We start from the raw sequence: 20020 nt of genomic DNA on the forward strand, positions 1-20020 counted from the left end.
TTTCTTTTGTAAACATGCGACTTATTTTTTGAAACATTGTTTGTCAGGTCAGCATTGGCTTGACACATTCACAGAGATGGAAGTGTGCACAGCAGAGTACTTTAACATTGAATCAACCCTTGCCATAAAATGTTGTTGCCAGAGTGAACCTTGGATGTTGTGCAGTTGACAACAGTCCAACTGCAAAAGAGCAATGACAGTAAAAATATGTAAAATAAACATTGTAAGCAAATGTGTTATCAAAAGAGTAATCAAACAAACTGGCAGTAATACACAGAAAAGGCAAGATAATAAGCCAAATGTCTTAAAAAACACAAGACAATACCAGAATCCGAAACTGGTCAAGGCACTAAACACTAGCAACACAAAATGGTGACTGTTGCAAAGTATATGCTTATAAAGAAAAGCTTCCATCAAAGTGCTGTTTTTTTTATTTTGTATCTTTCTCAGGATGTAGCTCTAACCTTTGTATAATTAGGATTGCATAGCAGCAGACACAGATAAAAGGTGCTGGTGCAAATAGCAAGGAATAATCCAAATGGCTAAAAGCAAAGTGCTAACCATTTCCCAACATTGATCAATTTCCTATGCATCCCAAACTTTAAGTGTTTTTGGAAAGGCATCATATCTAGCAAAAGCATGCATTTTTGTTTGTTTTTTTATAAAGCAGTTAGTCTTTTACATTTTTTTATTCTTGTATTAATGTCTATGTGAAAAAGAGAAGTCTATTTTGCTTGCATGTTTCCTCATAATTTTTCAAGAAATAAAAGGCGTCATTTTGCTTGACTTCTCATTGTACCTCATTATATAAAAATGTTTGTTAAATTCCAGTAAAAGAAGTAGCAAACCCATATTTTTTATTTCCAGAATGGGAAATAGACTGGAAAATAACAGATTGCCTAATCAAGGTAGGAGTCCAGTTGAAAGCAGAATTGTTTAGGGCAAAAACCTTTGGTCACCAGGGTTCCCCTTGCATTTAACGTGAGAAGCATTAGGTCACACATCTTTGCCTAATTTTCTGTTTGTTCCATGTATGCTCAATTAATTTGGGAGAAGCCATAGAAATTAATAATGACATTTTAGCAGCAAAATTCCTTACCTAGAATTTGTGACATGTTAAACCCCATATATCATACAAATTTTTCAATGAAAAACATATGTACAACAGCTTTAGCAAAATCACAAACCAAACTTAAGTTATTAATAAATGTATAGTATATAGAGAATAAACCTGATTAACATGTTGTGTCACATCCTGCTTCCACAATAAATCCAAATGTAACGCCCTATTACAGAGCCAAGCAGTCTGGCAGAGCAAAATAAATAAATTGGCACAGAAACTTGTTCTTTCTGTAGAATAGCCATTTAATGAACAAGTTAAATTTCTTTTTATTACTCCCAACTAAACTGTTATATATAGATATTTGCTTATATTTAGGACGTGCAAAATTCAATTCATACACGGCAGCAGCAAAAGAGTGTCATATGGCAAATGGCTCTTGCAGACAAGTTTGATTAAACATGGCTTGGATTTTTTTGTTTGGCAAGATTTCAGGTTTCTACTGCATAATGTAGTACTAGGGTGTTGTACCGTGTTAGCCATTATGAATGTAGAGAAAAGCCAAGCAAAATGACACCTTTTATTGGCTAACTAGAAAGATTACAATATGCAAGCTTTCGAGGCAACTCAGGCCCCTTCTTCAGGCAAGATGTAATGATTACATCTTGCCTGAAGAAGGGGCCTGAGTTGCCTCGAAAGCTTGCATATTGTAATCTTTCTAGTTAGCCAATAAAAGGTGTCATTTTGCTTGGCTTTTCTCTACTGCATAATGAAAATTCCAAATGGGCTGTTGACACAACAGAATGCGAGCTTTGCAAAGTGACATTGGCAAACACTACATTTACAATTACTATCATGAGCAAGCACCTTTAAAGCTATCACATAGATAACATTAAGAAACTACCATCTTACCCAAAGATTATAAAACAATGCAACACACTTTTTCTGTACCTCTTATCTCACCATCTTTACAAATAAAAAAAATAACAAAATCCACTAGTGTGTTCATTGGTTAGCAGCATTATTGCATGGGTGCAGTCTTGAGTACCTCCTGCTTCTATCCATTGCAATATCTGTTACGGGTAATAAGATGCAAAGTCCCACAGGTGTAAATAAGAAGTTTTCCACACCCCCACAAGTAATGTAGACTTGGGAAGAAATTTTGTTAAACAAATGTACACAGTTTGTACCACAGGAGCGTAACGGTGAAATATTAGATAGACAGATAGAAATTTATTTGTCCCCAGAAGGAAATTTGACTTTTTGCAGAAACTCTTTAAATAAATACATACATACATAAATTAGTTGATAAATAAAGAAATAAATAGATTAAATGAATATACACACACGTCCTGCGGTGGGTTGGCACCCTGCCCAGGATTGGTTCCCTGCCTTGTGCCCTGTGTTGGCTGGGATTGGCTCCAGCAGACCCCCGTGACCCTGTGTTCGGATTCAGCGGGTTGGAAAATGGATGGATGGATACACACACACACTTTCGTCTGAACACACACCAGAATGACTACAAAATGAGGTGTGGGCTAGTAACCTAGTATTTTAATAAAAATAATATGATATTAAAAAAAAAGGTACACAAAATGGTAACAGAATAAACAATCTTTTGTGGGAATTTCAAACTTTATTAAAAGAGACATATAGCAGGGGTGGTTACTCCTTGTCTCCCCCTACTGAGCCCAGCAAAAGCCAAAGGAACAAGCACTGTTTCTGATAGGAAAGCATTGTATCTATTGCAGATTTGCTGCTTTTATATTTATAATATAAACTTATCTCTAAACTCAGATAAGGAACACAGACACCCTAAGAAACAAAGGGAGTATTTATTGTAAAGAAATGGTAACAAAATGGGACAAAAGGGTAAATTATTTCACAAACTATGTCCCAAGGGCCTACCAATACAAAATAGAGCTGTATCTTTCATGTCAAGTGACTGTTCCACTTACCCACAATGTTACATAAAACACCCCTTGCTCACCAGATGCATTGTCTACTCTCTGTCTGCTTTTTCTCTTGTCAGTTGAGGCCTTGAAAAACTTTCTTACTGACTGTAAAGTTGGTGGCCTTTTAGCCAAAAAGGGCTTTTATTTTCTGCCACCAACTACTTCCTGGTATGCCTCAGAATTTACATCCAGCTATATTTAGTATGAAGGCAGGAGCAAAACAGGTGACAAATCTCATGGGATCATGAGACTCCTGCATATTACCTGAAAGAAGGAAATACTAACTATAAGGACAAAAAAAAAATAACCAGCAAAGTTAATAGCAGATTTACGAACTCATTATTAAATTTGTTAGGTTTTCAAAATATAGCAGCTACAGTAGTGTTTGAAATGAAAGTCATGGCCCACAGATCAGCATGAGAAGTACTTGGCATCAGCTCAATGCCATGTGGCTCACTTGTCATAAAGCCACCATTCCCTCATTAGTACAGTCCAATCTGGCACGATTGGCTCTGAAATGATCTGCCTCAGAGTTAATACAAATTTTGTCACATATTTTTTCAAAATGTTTTTACTTACTTTAGTCATTAATTTAATGAAAAGGTAGAGAAGGTGTCATGTTAAAAATATACAAAATATTATTTTTGTTTCATTGGAAGTTACCTCTTAGATGTTACTAGAAGCAATACTTGCTATTGCACAGTTAATAGCCTTCAGTCTGTTCTGGTGTTTCACTTGTAATGACCCACCAGGTGGCTCTGTCATTCACACTATAGTTAAAAAATAAAAATAAAAAAGGTATCCCTAAAGTTAAAATTTTAGGTAAGGAACTCATCTACAGTCAGTCTGTTCTGGTTTTTCACATGCTGAACTGTAGTAAAAAAGTGAAAAATAAAGCAAAGGTACCCCCAGAGTCAAACTTTTGGTTTTAGACATACTGTACTTTACAGACTTCCCCTGATCAAATGAGGGAGATGTGCAAATTTTGGCAGAGACTGGTGCAATGGTGTGGATTTGTGTACTGGACATATCAATCCATCCATCCATCCATCCATACATTTTGAGATTTATACATTGGATAATGGTCATTACAAGAAAACTGTCCTTGATTATATTTTCAAATAATGTGCTTGAGTTAGTGCTAGATCGGTACTAAAAATCTGACTTTAGTATTGATACCAATTTTCGGATATCAATACCAGTACTAAAACGATAATGAAGTAAATAACTCATACCTCCAAACCCGTCTTACACCAGCCTATCTGGTGTGCCACTTCCCTCTTGAATATCATAAAGACATGAAGCGGGCAATTTTTGAAGCAACAAGGAGGCGTGGGTTTTGAACCCTGTTAAGTCTCAATCACATTGGAGCAATAATGGGTTGGGGTCTCCTGTGAAGTAATATACACTACTGGTTGTTGAGAGAATGGTTTGGGAAAAGGAGAAGGTTGACGTATTGAGAGAAAAACTGACATTTACTTCTTGTACCGGAAATCCTAAAATGCTGATACCGTAACCTTTTAAAATTTGGGGTTTTGGGTTATTTTCCAGTACTGTTCTACAATGCAACCCTCACTTGAGATAAACTGATTTTCTTTTGCATTACAAAGAATTTGGTTAAGGTATAAAGAGTGTCAGTTGTATAGGTTCTCTGATTACCGAGCATCCAGCTTAGAATTAGAAGAGATGGTGTAGCCCCTACCGTGTGTCTATGACTGCTATTGCTAAGATCGGCTGCTCTTATTAGGGTGAGTAAGTGTACTATATTGAAAAATGAAATCATGTGAAATTAGTGTTAGGAATGAGACATTGTGCTTAATAAACAAACATAACTTGATCTTTCAAAGTATTAGTATATTAGTTCATGGACGCTATCCAGTGACCTGAGACTGAGACTGGACTCCTATGATACTGTGTCTCTCCGGAGAATCCTTGGGTACCGCTGATTTGACTTTGTGTCAAATGAACGGTTGTTCATGGAGTCCCGAATGAGGCACATTACCTGCATTGTGAGGGAGTGTCAGTTACGGCACTATGGCCATGTGGCACAATTCCCCGAGGGTGATCCAGCTCATAGGATCCTCACTGTTGGGAACCCGAGTGGCTGGGCCAGTCCAAGGGGTCATCCAAGTAACACCTGGCTGTGGCAGATAGAAGGTCATTTCCGGAGGGTGGGACTGGACTGCGTGTCTGCCAGGGGGGTTGCCAACTAAGATCCCGAGCTATTTCGTCGTGTGGTGGGTGCGGCAACACACTGTACCAATGCATGCTCCCCAACTTGACTTGTCACCTGAAAGCTGTCACCATTACAGGACTGTTTAATTCAACTGTAACTCTTGATGAAATTGCTCCTTTTTAAGTATAAGTGATTTACATGTAGCACATTTACTCGGCATTAGTTTTGACCAACTACAAATAAACAGATGATCGGTGAATTAACATCTTCAAGTAAGATGAGTCTAAATAAAAATTTGAATTTCAAATATATTGAAGCAATCTCAAGATTTCTGATCACAGTTCATGTAATTATCTCTTTTATTTAGCACAATGTTTATCCTTTGCACTCTTCTGCTTCCCCAAGGAAACTTGTCGGTTAGCTGTACAGAACTTCTTAAGAAAATGAAATAGACTAAAACAAAAAGGCAGAGTAGTACATTAGCAGAGTATTACAATTACAAGTAATTCTTGACTTCTTCCTGTAATAATATTTTTGATTAAAGGCAAAATAAGCCTAATTTTTGACCATAAACTCATGTATTTTGCTGAAACAGACAGCCTACCTAAAACAAATTTACTTCTGTAAGGCTCATATATGAAGCATAATCTAGCTTTCAATTCTTTTTTAGAAAGTAATTTTATAAAGGAAATATTTTTATTCATACTTATAGCAATCGTAGAACCTACTAAGGTGGTTAGAAAATGGGTGGATGGAGGTAGTTAATAAGAACAAAAAGACAAATTTGATAAAGTCATCATAACTTGGCAATATCTGTTTAGCTGAAGGTTTTATGATATTGTCTACTTGAGATTTTAAAGTTGTGATTTTACTGCTATCTATTCCACTGCTTAGTAACTTATTCCACCTTTTATACCTTAGTCAATTTATCTTATTTTAGCCTTTCAATCCAAGTAGCACCCCTCTGTCTACAGTATTCCTACTGCTGAGTGCCTCTTTAATAATCCCTATAGCTTATTGAAAATTTTTTGCTTCTTCACATGTAAAAAGCGTGAAAATATTGAGAGCATTTGCAATTTCTTTTTCTGTATATTTTATTTTACACTTCCTGTTCCTAATGCACTTCATACCCTTGTTAACCATTCTTTTACTCTCAAAATCCTGGAACAACGTATTTAGATCAGCTGTATCGTTTTCTGTAGTATTCCTCTCTAAATGACTTTTGACATTTAAAGTATTATTTTTAACCATTGCTGTAATGTTCTCATAAGCACTTTTTACCCATTATTCATCTGTTTTTTCTTTAGCAGTTTCTTATGTAAGTCCTTAATTGTCCACTATGAAGTCAAATACTGTATATTTTTATGCCTGTTTAAAGCCATATAATTTTATATGAAGACTGTTTACCATGTTTTCTAGATTGTAGTAAATGGTGTGTGGGTAATATAATAGCAAACTTGTTACTCTATCATGTCATGGGATGAAAGTTCAGAATGTAGGACAAACAGCATATGCTGTGGTAAAATGGGAAAATAGCTTACCGTCCACAGTATTTTTAAAGATATGCATCATGTTCATCAAATAGATTTGACGTGGGGATAAATTTTCACAGAATAAATGCTCATTGGGCCAGACTCAGCCATAACAGAGACCCCATCCCATACCAGCACCCCAGGCGCACACACATCTCATACACTTTAACAGACACACCCCATTCTACACTCCTGGACACACTCATCCAGCTACTCATTCATTTGCATCACACACACATTCAAAAATGTTAAATGTAAATCTAAACAAGATAAAGATCATTAAGTATGTGTTGCACTGAATTTTTTGTAGTGTTATTATCATGTTGTTATTAGCACTACAGTATTATGAACAAATGCTCTGAATGTATTCAATGGTTTTGTTGATGAATATATAATTGACAATATTTAAATTTTTGTTCTATTTACAAATACCCTTCTGACCATTATTTGATGAGAAAACAAAGTTTTTGTACTTTAACAGTAGTACAAGGTAATGTCATTGCATATTCATTGAAAGGTATAAATGTCTGACCCTCACTGCTCATTTTTAAAATATGACCATTTTAAAGGCAGTTTCAAACCATAATTGATTCATTCAAGGATTTATAAAGTATGTTGTGATTACAATGGACTACCTGATTTATCTTGCCATGTGTACTAAATTACTTCACTGGCATTTTCTATTCAGTATCCAGAAATAAATATTGGTTTAAACCAATACTTAAAAATAAAAATTCAAGGATTACAATATCCATGCCCCATTAATGGAAAAAAAATCAGTATATTTTCATTTACATAAACTATTTAAATCTGCTTTTATAACACCGTATTTTTCAAATCAAAATGGCAAGTCACATGAATTCAAATTTCACAAACACCTGATGATTTAAAGTTCAAAATCTTTCCCTCTTTTTTTTATATTTGTTCCAACTTTAAGGCCACTTGGGTGAAATCAAACTTATCAGATGAAGATTAGTCTATTATTTCAGAATTCCTTGAAAATGGCATTTGTTATACAGTAATCCCTTGCTACATCGCGCTTCGACTTTCGCGGCTTCACTCTATCGCGGATTTTATATGTAAGCATATCTAAATTTATAACACGGATTTTTCGCTTCTTCGCGGGTTTCTGCGGACAATGGGTCTTTTTACTTCTGGTACATGCTTCCTCAGTTGGCTGCCCAGTTGATTTCATACAAGGGACGCTATTGGCGGATGACTGAGAAGCTACCTAATCAGAGCACACAGTTAAAGTTCCTGTGTGCTGATTTGCTCAGCGACGGAGTGCTGCATTAACCAGGAAGTCTCATCTCACTCATTCAGCATTAACGTGCTCCTGCTACTGCTTCAGGGGCCGTGTCCAAGCGCCAACAGAAGATGCAAATGATTGCAGAAAAGGTAAAAGTTTTGGATATGTTGAAGGAAGGGAACAGCTACACTGCTGCAGGACACCATTACGGCATGAGTCCACGATTCTTTTTATTTAAAAAGGAGGAAAAGCATATAAGATCTACAGCCGCAGTGTACTTTAACCAGGGCGCAAAACGAGTTTCAAGTGGACGTAATAAGGCAGTAGTCTGGATGGAATCTGCTTTAGGGATTTGGATTGAAGACTGCCAGAAGAAGAACAACGGCGATGCTACACAATCGCCTGAAGAGGCTCCTTTAGAAGAGCTGTAACGCTCTCCTTTGTTGTGCAGTAAAATTAAACTCATCGTTATCGGACAAGTCGTCGTGTCATTGTTGGTGAGTAACCATAATTAATTATCTACGTACAGTACTTATTACATGTACATAGTTTAGTGTCACTGTACACACATTTTACTGTATACAATTTTTCTTGCATTGTACGTATTTATTGCTGGTGGCCTGTCTGTCGTAATGGCTGTAACATATCTGATATCGGAGACGCTCGATATCTTTAAAATAATATTTAGGTTTTACTGTATATAAACTGTGTTTACATACATAATTTCAACGAATCTTACCTAATATATAAGAGAATACAAAGGGTTTATGCTGTATAATTGTGCGGGAAATGTTTATAATAGTGTGGGTGAGTTTATAAGGGCTTAAAATATATAAAAAGAACCATATGAACATATGGTTTCTACTTCGCGGATTTTCGCCTTTCGCGGGGGGTTCTGGAACGCAACCCCCGCGATGGAGGAGGGATTACTGTATTGTTTTCAAGGTGTTGCACATAAGTAATTAGGCTTTGTTTTTGTTTAGCCTGGGTACTAAACAGGAATTCGCCATTGACATGGACTGACCATACCTGCACTAATTACTCATAACTTTTCTCACACACCAATCATTCATATTTCTGTGAGCAGAATCATTCCAAGTACTGTGCAGGAAAACAATAATCTATATACACAGCAATTTAAAAGACCTTTTTTGTTATTGCTGATGTAAGCATACATGTTCTCTTCTTCTATTACAGTAACTACTGTGAGTGGTGGTGTATCAATGTAAAATGAAATAACACATGGTGAATACATGTGTTAAAGAAACAATGTATGGTAGAAAGTCATAAGTTATTGTCGAGAAGCCTCTGTCTGTATCAACAACGTTTTTTCAATCTACTTCAAACAAGAATGTGGTACTAAACAAGGATGCTCCCTATCACCTTTGTTCTTTGTAATCGCCATCGAGTCATTGGCCATTTACTTTTGAAATTCATCACAGATAAAATGGATAACCAGAGAAGACTTGAACACAAAATGTTATTATATGTAGATGACACGGTACAGTTTATATCAGACCCACAAACCTCTGTACTAGTAGTCCTTAATGCACTATAACAGAATTTTAGAACTATCCAGACTTAAATAAAAAAACTTGAACAAAAGTGCTTTTTCCAGTGAACTCTCTTGCATACAATATTAGATTGGACACTTTTCCATTTATTTTAGCAGATCAGTTTAAATACATAGGGGCAAACAGCACAAGTAAATATAAAGATCTTTTTCAACAAAATTTTGCTATCTGCATGGAAAATGTTAAACAAGATGTGAACAGATGGTTTATCCTCCATGTTACACTAACAGGGAGAATCAACATTGTCAAGATGAACACCCTTCTTTTTCTATTTCATTACATTAACAGGGAGAATCAACATTGTCAAGATGAACACCCTTCTTTTTCTATTTCAGAGCATCTCCATATACATTAACAATTCATTCTTTAAGAAATTTGACGCAATTATAACCTCATTTATTTGGAATTCGAAACATCCACTCATCCATAGGGTGACTCTACAGTGACCTAAAGCAGAAGAGGACATGGCACTACCTAACTTTAAATTTTATAACTGGGCAGCTAATATACAAGCTATAAAGACCTGGAAATCGACACCAATTAATGAACATGCAGAAGCCTCGTCTGCAATAGAAATAAAATCTTGTAGTACTTCTTTATATTCCTGGCAAGATCTAATTAATACAATTTTAGATTAAGCTTTTAAATTGGGGAAAAGGATGTTTCTACCTTTTTTTTTTTTTTTTTTTTTTTTTTTTTTTTTTAAAGAATTGCTTTTCTTTTTGGCTCTCCTATCTTTCTCTCTGGCAGGGGTTGATTTTAGGTTTAAGTTTGACTTGATTGTATGTAGTATTACTTTCTTTGCTGTTAATGTAAGTATTTATTGCATGGAATGTTAACTTCTTTAAATAAAATCTATAAAAAAAAGTCTTGCATTATCCAGAAATAATGTGTGTTTAGCTGTTTAATATAGAAGATTAATGTACTATAGCTGAAACAATGTGTAAATGTTAATAATTAGGATGTGAAAACAAAATAAAAAAATAACAAAATGATAAAAAAAAATATGAGCTAACACTAATCCAGACACTTTGAAGATTAAATCTCAATACTCAGTTAACTATGTAGAGGTTCTGCAGGGTATTTGTGAACACACATTTTGAAGCCAGTCAATTCTCATTTATGTTGGGTTACAATATTGGTTTCTTGCATCACTAATATATATGTTTGTTTGTTTTTGTTTTGTTTTTTTTTTTGCAGATATGGTAAGAAAACATGATCTACATTTGCACTGATTCTTCTTCGTCCTCTCTAATGCTACCTGGAGGATCTTTGAGCGCCATTTACTCCTTAACTTGTTCACAATATTTGCCTGGCAGTCCTAACTTTGATGACCTCATTGTGGGTATTTATGTAATTGTTGTCTCGAGCTACAGTCAGCTGTACAATGATAAAAATTATATAATTGGCATCCAGATGTGACAAGGAAGTTCTGGGCCTACATGCAATCAAAATTAAATGGTTGTTACTGAAATAATACCAAACTGGAACCAATACTGTGTCTACTAGAATGGCCAAAAAAACGATAAGTGTTCATATCTGCAGTGTTAAATTGAAATGTGAAAGAACAAAAGTGAACCCTTATATTTTCAATCTAATATGTTTGGTTACATTGAGTCAAACTTTTGGCATTAACATGATGTGATATGCCAAGGCTGTTATTTATTGTATTTTCTGATTCTTTCAGGGCACTGCATGAGTAAGTGTAGGGATTAACTATAGTTTGCATATGAATGTAAGCATAAGTAGTCAAACAAAACATTGGATTTGAAAAAAAATATCTAATGTGTGTTTAGTTGTGTTGTGAAAATGCAGTCAGTGCCTTTCTACTTTATAGAGTTATAATAATTCACTTGATTTTGTGAGTGGACCATTCAAAGTTAACAACTTTGTGTCATATAGTGAGTTAGAGATGGGAATGAACCTGGAAGCCTTGATGCTTTTCATTTAATGTTTTACTACAATGAAACACTGCCTACCTTCATTAATGAAATGCTGTTTTTACATACTGAAGAGATAAAAAGTAACCCATTTCAGAAACTCGACTCAGAGTCATGGAAAGGTTTGGGGCAGCCACCTGTATAATTGATTTCCTGGCTGCAAAGTTGAGCAAGTAAATACAGCTCTGCTGTGCACAAAACCGAGTCCAAAACAGAACTGATGGAATAGGAAAAAGGTGCAGGCTTTTAAAGGGGAAGACAGGAAGTGAGATCATAGGGGTCGGGCTCATGAAGGTCTTCAGCCATTGGTTCGAGCCTGGACGTGACATCACAGGGGCCGGAGCCGGCAAGGTCTACTTCTATAGGCTCGGTCCTGGAAGTGATGTCAAGAGAGCCAGGTGGAATCTCCCGTGAATGGTCTACAGGAAAGGGAGAAAAAGAGTCAGTGCACTGTGCCACATCCCGGTATGCCTCGGGAACTGCTCTTACTCAAGCCCTTTAGCTGCTTCCCTTGCGCACGTGTGTGACACTTGTTATTCAAATAATTTACAAGGCAGACAAATCTAAGCAAAATTTTGGTTACTCAGCTGTATCAAGTCCTTAAAATATTGAAGCTGTTCTATACTATTAGTTCTTCTTTCCCGCTCCTGCTAATGTTCCAACAGGTCAGACACTGTTTTATTTAAAGAAAAAAATCTTGTCTTCTAAGACACTCTGGCACCTCTTGCATTTTAACTACTATTCTTTTTCTATCTCATCTTTTTTTAGATGAATTAAAGGTCCATCAAGGATCACCACAGACACTGCGGAGAGATATTAGGCTGGAGGTCACTCACAGGTAACTGATCTTAAATATCTCTTGTTTTCCATTCAGTCAGTATGCTAGGGAATCTATGTGTCATGGGCTTTTATGTAATTAAATCATTTTAAAGCAAGTTACAAAAATGCATTCCAAGATATTACATATATTAGTATGAAACAGATGTTTTCAGTTGACTTAGGGAAGTTCAATTTAGTGATAGAAATATTACACAAGCCTCATATTTTATCATCGTTATTTATTACAGTTGAACACTTGCTACTAACAGAATTCCTAAAGAACAGTGTTAACGTCATCAATGAAATCCATGACAAAAATAGTTATGAAAATTTTTTGCTTAATTTCAGTCAAAGGGGATTATAATGTGATGTGGGGGGGGGGGGGGGGGGGGGGGCTGTGAAATGAGACTAGGTGAGAGAATAAAGGCATCATGGATGAAATAGCAGGAGGTTTAGAGGTAGTGTGTGATAAGAGGATATCAAACAAAATCAAGGTAAAGAACTATTTAACATTAATAAGGGTAGTGTTGGTGTAGGGCAGTGGCTGTCAATGTCCAGTCTTCTGCACCCCCAGTTGCTTCAGTTTTTTGTCCAAGCCTATTTCTTCTCTTAATTGGACTCCAACCTTAATTAAGGAAGCTGCTATTTTCCAGTTTCTATGTTTTTTGCAACAATCCAGAAAATTACAACCTGGGTATTCTACATTGTTACTGAATGAAGCATGAATTTATGTGTTGAACGGGGGATAATGAATTATTTTTCCTTTTAAATGATTTATATTTTTGATGTTCTGACATATTATTTACTAATTAGCACACCAGTGGGTAACACTGGAGTAGCTACTCTTTTCAGAGTCATTTGTGCTGGTGTCTGCTCTACTCAACATTAGTTGTCTCTATTCAGACCCAATTAAGAAAGCAGATTCCACTGAATGTGAATAAAAAAAGAAACAAAGACTTTAAAGATACAGTAAAATACAGATACTGTATGTCCTTAATATATTTACCTGGTAGGTAACCACCCATACAATCAAATTGTGACACAGACTACGAATGCCGTGAATATATATATATATATATATATATATATATATATATATATATATATATATATATATATATATATATATATATATACAGTAATCCCTCGCTACTTTGCGGTTCACTTTTCGCGGATTTTATATGTAAGCATATCTAAATACATAACGCGGATTTTTCGCTGCTTCGTGGGTTTCTGCGGACAATGGGTCTTTTTACTTGCTTCCTCAGTTGGTTTGCCCAGTTGATTTCATACAAGAGATGCTATTGGCGGATGGCTGAGAAGCTACCCAATCAGAGCACGCAGTTAAGTTCCTGTGTGCTGCTGATTGGCTCAGCGACGGAGTGTTGCATTAACCAGGAAGTCTCATCTCACTCATTCATCATTAACGTGCTAATGCTTCAGGGGCCATGTCCAAGCACCAACAGAAGATGCAAATGATTGCAGAAAAGGTAAAAGTTTTGGATATGTTGAAGGAAGGGAACAGCTACACCGCTGCAGGACATCGATTCTTTTTATTTAAAAAGGAGGAAAAGCATATAAGATCTACGGCCGCAGTGTCCTTTAACCAGGGTGCAAAACGAGTTGCAAGTGGACGTGATAAGGCAGTAGTCTGGATGGAATCTGCTTTAGGAATCTTTGCAACAAGGTCGACGACGTCACGACCGCCGACAAGCTGCTACGTGTACTTCGCTATACAGTAAGTGTAAATTTATCTACTGATTTCATATTGCTTAGCAGTTGTCCCTGTTTTTAATAGAGTAAATGGTGGGTTGTAAACAATACAGGGAGGGTTTAAAAACGTCCAAATACACGTTAAATAATTAAATAAATATAGTGTCCCTACTTCGCGGAAATTCAGTTATCGCGGTCGGCCTTGGAACCTATCTCCCGCGATAAGTGAGGGATTACTGTGTATAAATCTGACACTACTGTACTCTTGTAAATGCAAAATAAAAGGAAAAATAGGTCAGTTAATAAATCAATGAGATCAGTTAAACGTAACAATGACTGGCTCATTGAGAAACTGGTTGGAATAGAAACCTGCAGCCACAGGGAGCCCTGAGAAGTGAACATTGAGAACCACTGTTGTAGGGTGCAGAGACAGGGGCAATGAAAAAGAGGAGGAGAAACTTGAAAGAACTGAAATGAGAACACTGAGGCTGGCCTTGTGAAGGGAGAGACTGAGGAATTATGAGGAATTAGCAGTTTAGAATATACTTCTGGTTGAGTGAACGCTGGCATGACTGGTCGCCGCTGCTCGCCGGTAACTTTTTCATTTTTTTTACGATTAACTTACAATCTAATGGACTAATCAACTGTTTTCATTTTGTCCAGATTTATTCGTTGAGTTTTATTTTTCAATCATTTAAAGCCAGACTGATTTCTAGCTCGACTGGTGATTTGGCTGTGTATGGACTATTTTTTTAGCCTATCCCCGCTTTGAAACCTACCTGGCTTTGTTCTCCGGACATCTGAGCTGTCTTGTGTCTTCGCTTAACATGTGGACCGGTAGGATATTTATTTGGTTCGTGTTTGTTTGGTCCCTCCTGTTGCTCGCTATCCTACCTGCGACAGGTCTGCTTCAGTACTCAGCTGACGAGCTCCTCCGCTGACTGGGCTGTATCTCCACCCGGACATCGTATTCCTCCCCCATCGGAGATACATCCACCGTGGGTCCCACCGGAGTATCCAAGCTGACAGTTCGAAAATAATAAACTCCACCTGGTCCAGTTCTCAATGTCCTCCACGTAACTTAGGCAGAGTCGCTGACCACAGTGTGTTAGCCAGCCTAGCCCAGTCGGCTACCACCGTTGCTAAATGCGATAATGCCATTGTCAGCTTCGGTCTGTCGAACATCCGCTCACTTACGAGCAAGGGGCCTCTGATCCACAATCTCCTCACTGATTGTGACTTTTACTTTTTCTATCTAACCGAGACATGGCACCAACCTCATGACTTTTCCCAACTTAACAAATCCACTCCCCCAGGGTTTGTTTACATGTCTCAACCCTGTGGCTCTGGCTGGGGAGGAGGTCTTGCGTTAATGTATCATGAAAAGTGGAAAGTCCTGCCATTGTCTGTTCCTGTCTTCAGTTCACTTGAATCTCTTGTGTGTCAATTATCTGAACCCATTCATACTATTATTGCAACTGTTTACTGGCCCCCTAAATCAAATAGTGACTTTGCTGGTTTTCTTACACACTTATCTACTGTTTCATCAAACATAATACTTCTGGGGGATTTCATTATACATGTGGATAATATCAATATCCCTATTACTAGAGACTTTACATTCTGTCTTGAGAGTTTTGGATTCCAGCAGCATACTGATGTTCCCACTCATTTCAAAGGACATATCTTGGACTTGATTTGCTGTTCTGGAGTTACCCCGCTTGATTGTACTGTAGAAGAACTCCCCATAACTGATCATTTTCTTATTTCATTCAATGTTAAATTGTCTAATGTCTTTCTGTAATATTAAGAATATTAACTTAGACTCTCTTTCCTCTAGTATTGATTCCCTTATGGACATTCATAATTTATCCACTCCTGAAGAACTGGTCTCACACTGGACTTAACGATATTCTTAACTCTCTCGCTTCATTAAAACCTAGATCTGTTTCTTTGTCCTTTTCTGCTCCCTGGTTCACGCCTGAACTTCGGCTTTTGAAAGCCAAAGGCTGGCAACTTGAATGGTTGTATAAAAAAAACTGGACTCATTCACAAAGAGATGTACAAAAACCACATACTTTATTACAAAGACTGTATTGCCCAAACTTAATCTAACTATTATACTCACATTATTTCTTCCAATGAAGGCAACACCAAATTATTGTTTTCACTGCTTAATAATATCACACAACCCCCCGATTCTTTACCTTCTCACCTTTACTCAACTGATTTTTGCAATTCCCTTATGTCCTTTTTTAATGAAAAAATCCAGAAGATTCATCAGTCTCTCTGTACAGATTCTTCCAGTACTTCATTTGAATTTCACCCACCAGCTCGCTTATTTTCCTCTTTTCAGCTTCCTACCTTCTCAGAAATCTGAGATCTTGTCTGTAAGTCTAAGCCATCCACCTGTCAACTGGACCCCCTCCCTACAGTTCTGGTCAAAGCCTGCCTCCCCTCTCTGGTCCCTCTTATTTCTGCTATAATCCACTCTTCTCTCATTACTGGTACTTTAGAACATTAGAACACTCTTGACGAGAACAGGCCATTCAGCCCAACAAAGCTCGCCAGTCCTATCCACTTATTTCTTCCAAAAAAACATCAAGTTGAGTTTTGAAAGTCCCCAGTGTCTTACTGTCTACCACACTACTTGGTAGCTTATTCCAAGTGTCTATCGTTCTTTGAGTACTGTTCCTTCATCTTTTAAAACTACTGCAATAACCCCAATACTGAAAAAACCCGGGGCCAATCCGACTAATTTCAGTAATTTCGTTCTATTTTGTAATCTACCCTTCATTTCCAAAATTCTTGAAAAAAATAGTGGCTATTCAACTTCATTCTCATTTATCTCAAAATAATCTGTATGAACAGTTCCAGTCTGGTTTTTGCCCCCTCCACAGTACAGAAACGGCACTTATAAAAATTACTAATGACCTCCTTATGGCAGCTGATTCTGGTTTAATTACTTTTCTCATCCTTCTCGATCTGAGTGCAGCCTTTGACACTATTTGTCACACTACTCTTCTCAATAGATTATCTTCGATTGGCATTACCCACACTCCACTAGATTGGTTCAGATCCTACCTCTCAGGCTGCACTCACTTTGTTCAGCTTAAAACTTTCACATCCCAACCCATCACTGTTACTTCAGGTGTGCCCCAGGGCTCTGTCCTGGGGCCCCTCCTTTTCATTATTTACCTCCTTCCCCTTGGAAATATCTTTCGTAAATATAACATTAGCTTCCACTGTTATGCTGATGACACCCAGCTCTATCTCACTAGCAAATCTACTGTTTCCTTTCCACCCTCCTCGCTTATTGACTGCATAGCAGAAATAAAATCCTGGTTTTCTTCAAATTTTCTTAAATTTAAATAATGACAAAACTGATGTTCTCCTCACTGGTACAAAATCAACATTATCCAAAACTGATAATTTTTCATTTGTTATTGATAATTCCTCTGTCTCCCCTTCCCCTTAAGAGTCTGGGTGTCATCCTTGACAGTACTTTATCCTTTCAGTCCCACATCAATAACATCTCCCAGGCTGCATTTTTCCACTTGCGTAACATTAATCGTATTCTCCCCTCCCTCACTCCCTACACCACTGCTTTCCTTGTTCATAGCCATGTCACTTCTCGTCTGGATTATTGCAATTCCCTTTTCTTTAGTCTTTCTTGCAAATCTCTTTTATAAGCTTCAACTTGTTCAGAATTCAGCTGCCCACATCATCACTAGAACCCCTTCTATTCACCATATCACTCCTGTTTTGCAGCAGCTTCACTGGCTTCCATTTAAGTTCCGCATTCAATTCAAAATTCTTTTGTTAACTTTTAAGGCTATTCACAACCTTGTCCCTCCATATCTGTCTGACCTCCTCCATGTTGCCATTTCCTCCCGCACCCTTAGATCCTCTTCCTCAATCCACTTGACTGTCCCCTTCGTCCGTCTTTCCACTATGGGGAGCAGAGCATTCAGTTGCTCTGCTCCCCAGCTCTGGAACTCACTACCATCTGATTTTAGAAACATTGAATCATTTTAACTTTTCAAATCTAAACTTTACATCTTGCCTGAAGAAGAGGCCTGTGTTGCCTCGAAAGCTTGCATATTGTAATCTTTTTAGTTAGCCAATAAAAGGTGTCATTTTGCTTGGCTTTTTTCTACAAATGTAAACTTAAAACTCATTTGTTTAAGACTGCTTTTTCTCTTTGATTACAATTGCTTTGTCTGATTTTAATTTTTGTATTTTAGTTTTGTTTATAATCTGTGTTTTATCTATTGTTCGGTGTCCTTGAGTGTTTAGAAAGGCGCCTACAAATAAATAAAATGTATTATTATTATTATTATTATTATTAGAAGAAGAAAAAGGGAAGGAGTGGAAAAGATCAGTTTGTGAAATAGAGAAGCTATATTGAGGTGGTATGGGCATGCTTTTAGGAGAAACGAGGAATAGATCACTGAGAGAGTCTGAAGAAGGCCAGTCACAACATGGTGGGGGGATGGAATGAGGGAGAAAGGTGTAAGTTGGTGGTGGAGGGTTCTCAGTGGTGTGAGACTGGGCTGTGTTGATGGATAAGAAGTGAAGAGATTGAGGGAGGTGGATGTGAAGGATAGACCAAAATGGGAGAAACTTATTAGGGCAACTGACCCCCTATAAAAGGGATTAGGATGAGAAGGTGACAATAACATAATACGTATCTGCATAATGACAATGCCTTTTTAAAGACATTGATTGAAAAACAAACTTCAGATAGATGACAATTGCCAGCAACCAATTTTTCTCTCTATTTGGTCTATCAATCCATCTTGCCTGAAGAAGGAGCCTGAGTTGCCTCGAAAGCTTGCATATTGTAATCTTTTTAGTTAGCCAATCAAAGGTGTTATTTTGCTTGACTTCTTACAACATTCATAATGGCTAACATGGTATAACACCCTAGTACTAGAGTACTTTTTAAAAATGTATTTAAAGTATCAAAACTTCATCATTGGTTAAATATCCAAATGGCTCAGCAGATGCATAAGGCAAATCTTTCCTTGATGTGACTTATAAATGCATTAATGCAAACACAGAATCACAGAGACATTCAGTCAGCAGGGCTGTTAAAACAGTATACTTCCTTGCTGAAAATTAAAACAATACAGTAATCCCTCCTCCATTGCAGGGGTTGCGTTCCAGAACCCCCCGTGAAAGGTGAAAATCCGTGAAGTAGAAACCATATGTTCATATGGTTCTTTTTATATATTTTAAGCCCTTATAAACTCTCCCACACTATTATAAACATTTCCCGCACAATTATACAGCATAAACCCTTTTTATTCTCTTAGATATTAGGAAAGATTCGTTGAAATTATGTATGTAAACACAGTTTATATACAGTAAAACCTAAATATTATTTTAAAGATATTGAGCGTCTCTGATATCACATATGTTACAGCCATTACAACAGACAGGCCACCAGCAATAAATACGTACAATGCAAGAAAAATTGTATACAGTAAAATGTGTGTACAGTGACACTAAACTATGTACATGTAATAAGTACTGTACGTAGATAATTAATTATGGTTACTCACCAACAATGACACGACGACTTGTCCGATAACGATGAGTTTTTTTACTGCACAACAAAGGAGAGCGTTACAGCTCTTCTAAAGGAGCCACTTCAGGCGACTGTGTAGCACCGCCGTTGTTCTTCTTCCAGCACTCTTCAATCCAAATCCCTAAAGCAGATTCCATCCAGACTACTGCCTTATCACGTCCACTTGCAACTCGTTTTGCGCCCTGGTTAAAGGACACTGCGGCCGTAGATCTTATATGCTTTTCCTCCTTTTTAAATAAAAATCGTGGACTCATTGATGCCGTAATGGTGTCCTGCAGCGGTGTAGCTGTTCCCTTCTTTCAACATATCCAAAACTTTTACCTTTTCTGCAATCATTTGCATCTTCTGTTGGCGCTTGGACACGGCCCCATAAGCAGTAGCAGGAGCACGTTAATGCTGAATGAGT

At 37.2% G+C, this 20020-nt stretch overlaps 1 protein-coding gene and 1 long non-coding RNA gene across 2 annotated transcripts in view; one reads left to right on the top strand and one right to left on the bottom strand.

The window, feature by feature from the left end:
• Positions 1-20020, top strand: part of ksr1b (kinase suppressor of ras 1b) — a 192048-nt gene that overhangs the window by 124904 nt on the left and 47124 nt on the right. Inside the window, exons 5-6 of the mRNA XM_051931228.1 lie at positions 6777-6783; positions 12266-12324. Coding sequence (XP_051787188.1) covers positions 6777-6783; positions 12266-12324 — 66 coding nt within the window. The remainder of the gene's footprint in view (positions 1-6776; positions 6784-12265; positions 12325-20020) is intronic.
• LOC127529003 (uncharacterized) overlaps positions 1-20020 on the bottom strand; it is a 194411-nt gene that overhangs the window by 98679 nt on the left and 75712 nt on the right. The gene's annotated exons all lie outside the window — the stretch shown is intronic.

Source organism: Erpetoichthys calabaricus, chromosome 8 (assembly GCF_900747795.2).
Source record: "Erpetoichthys calabaricus chromosome 8, fErpCal1.3, whole genome shotgun sequence".
Classification (NCBI taxonomy): Eukaryota; Metazoa; Chordata; class Cladistia; order Polypteriformes; family Polypteridae; genus Erpetoichthys; species Erpetoichthys calabaricus.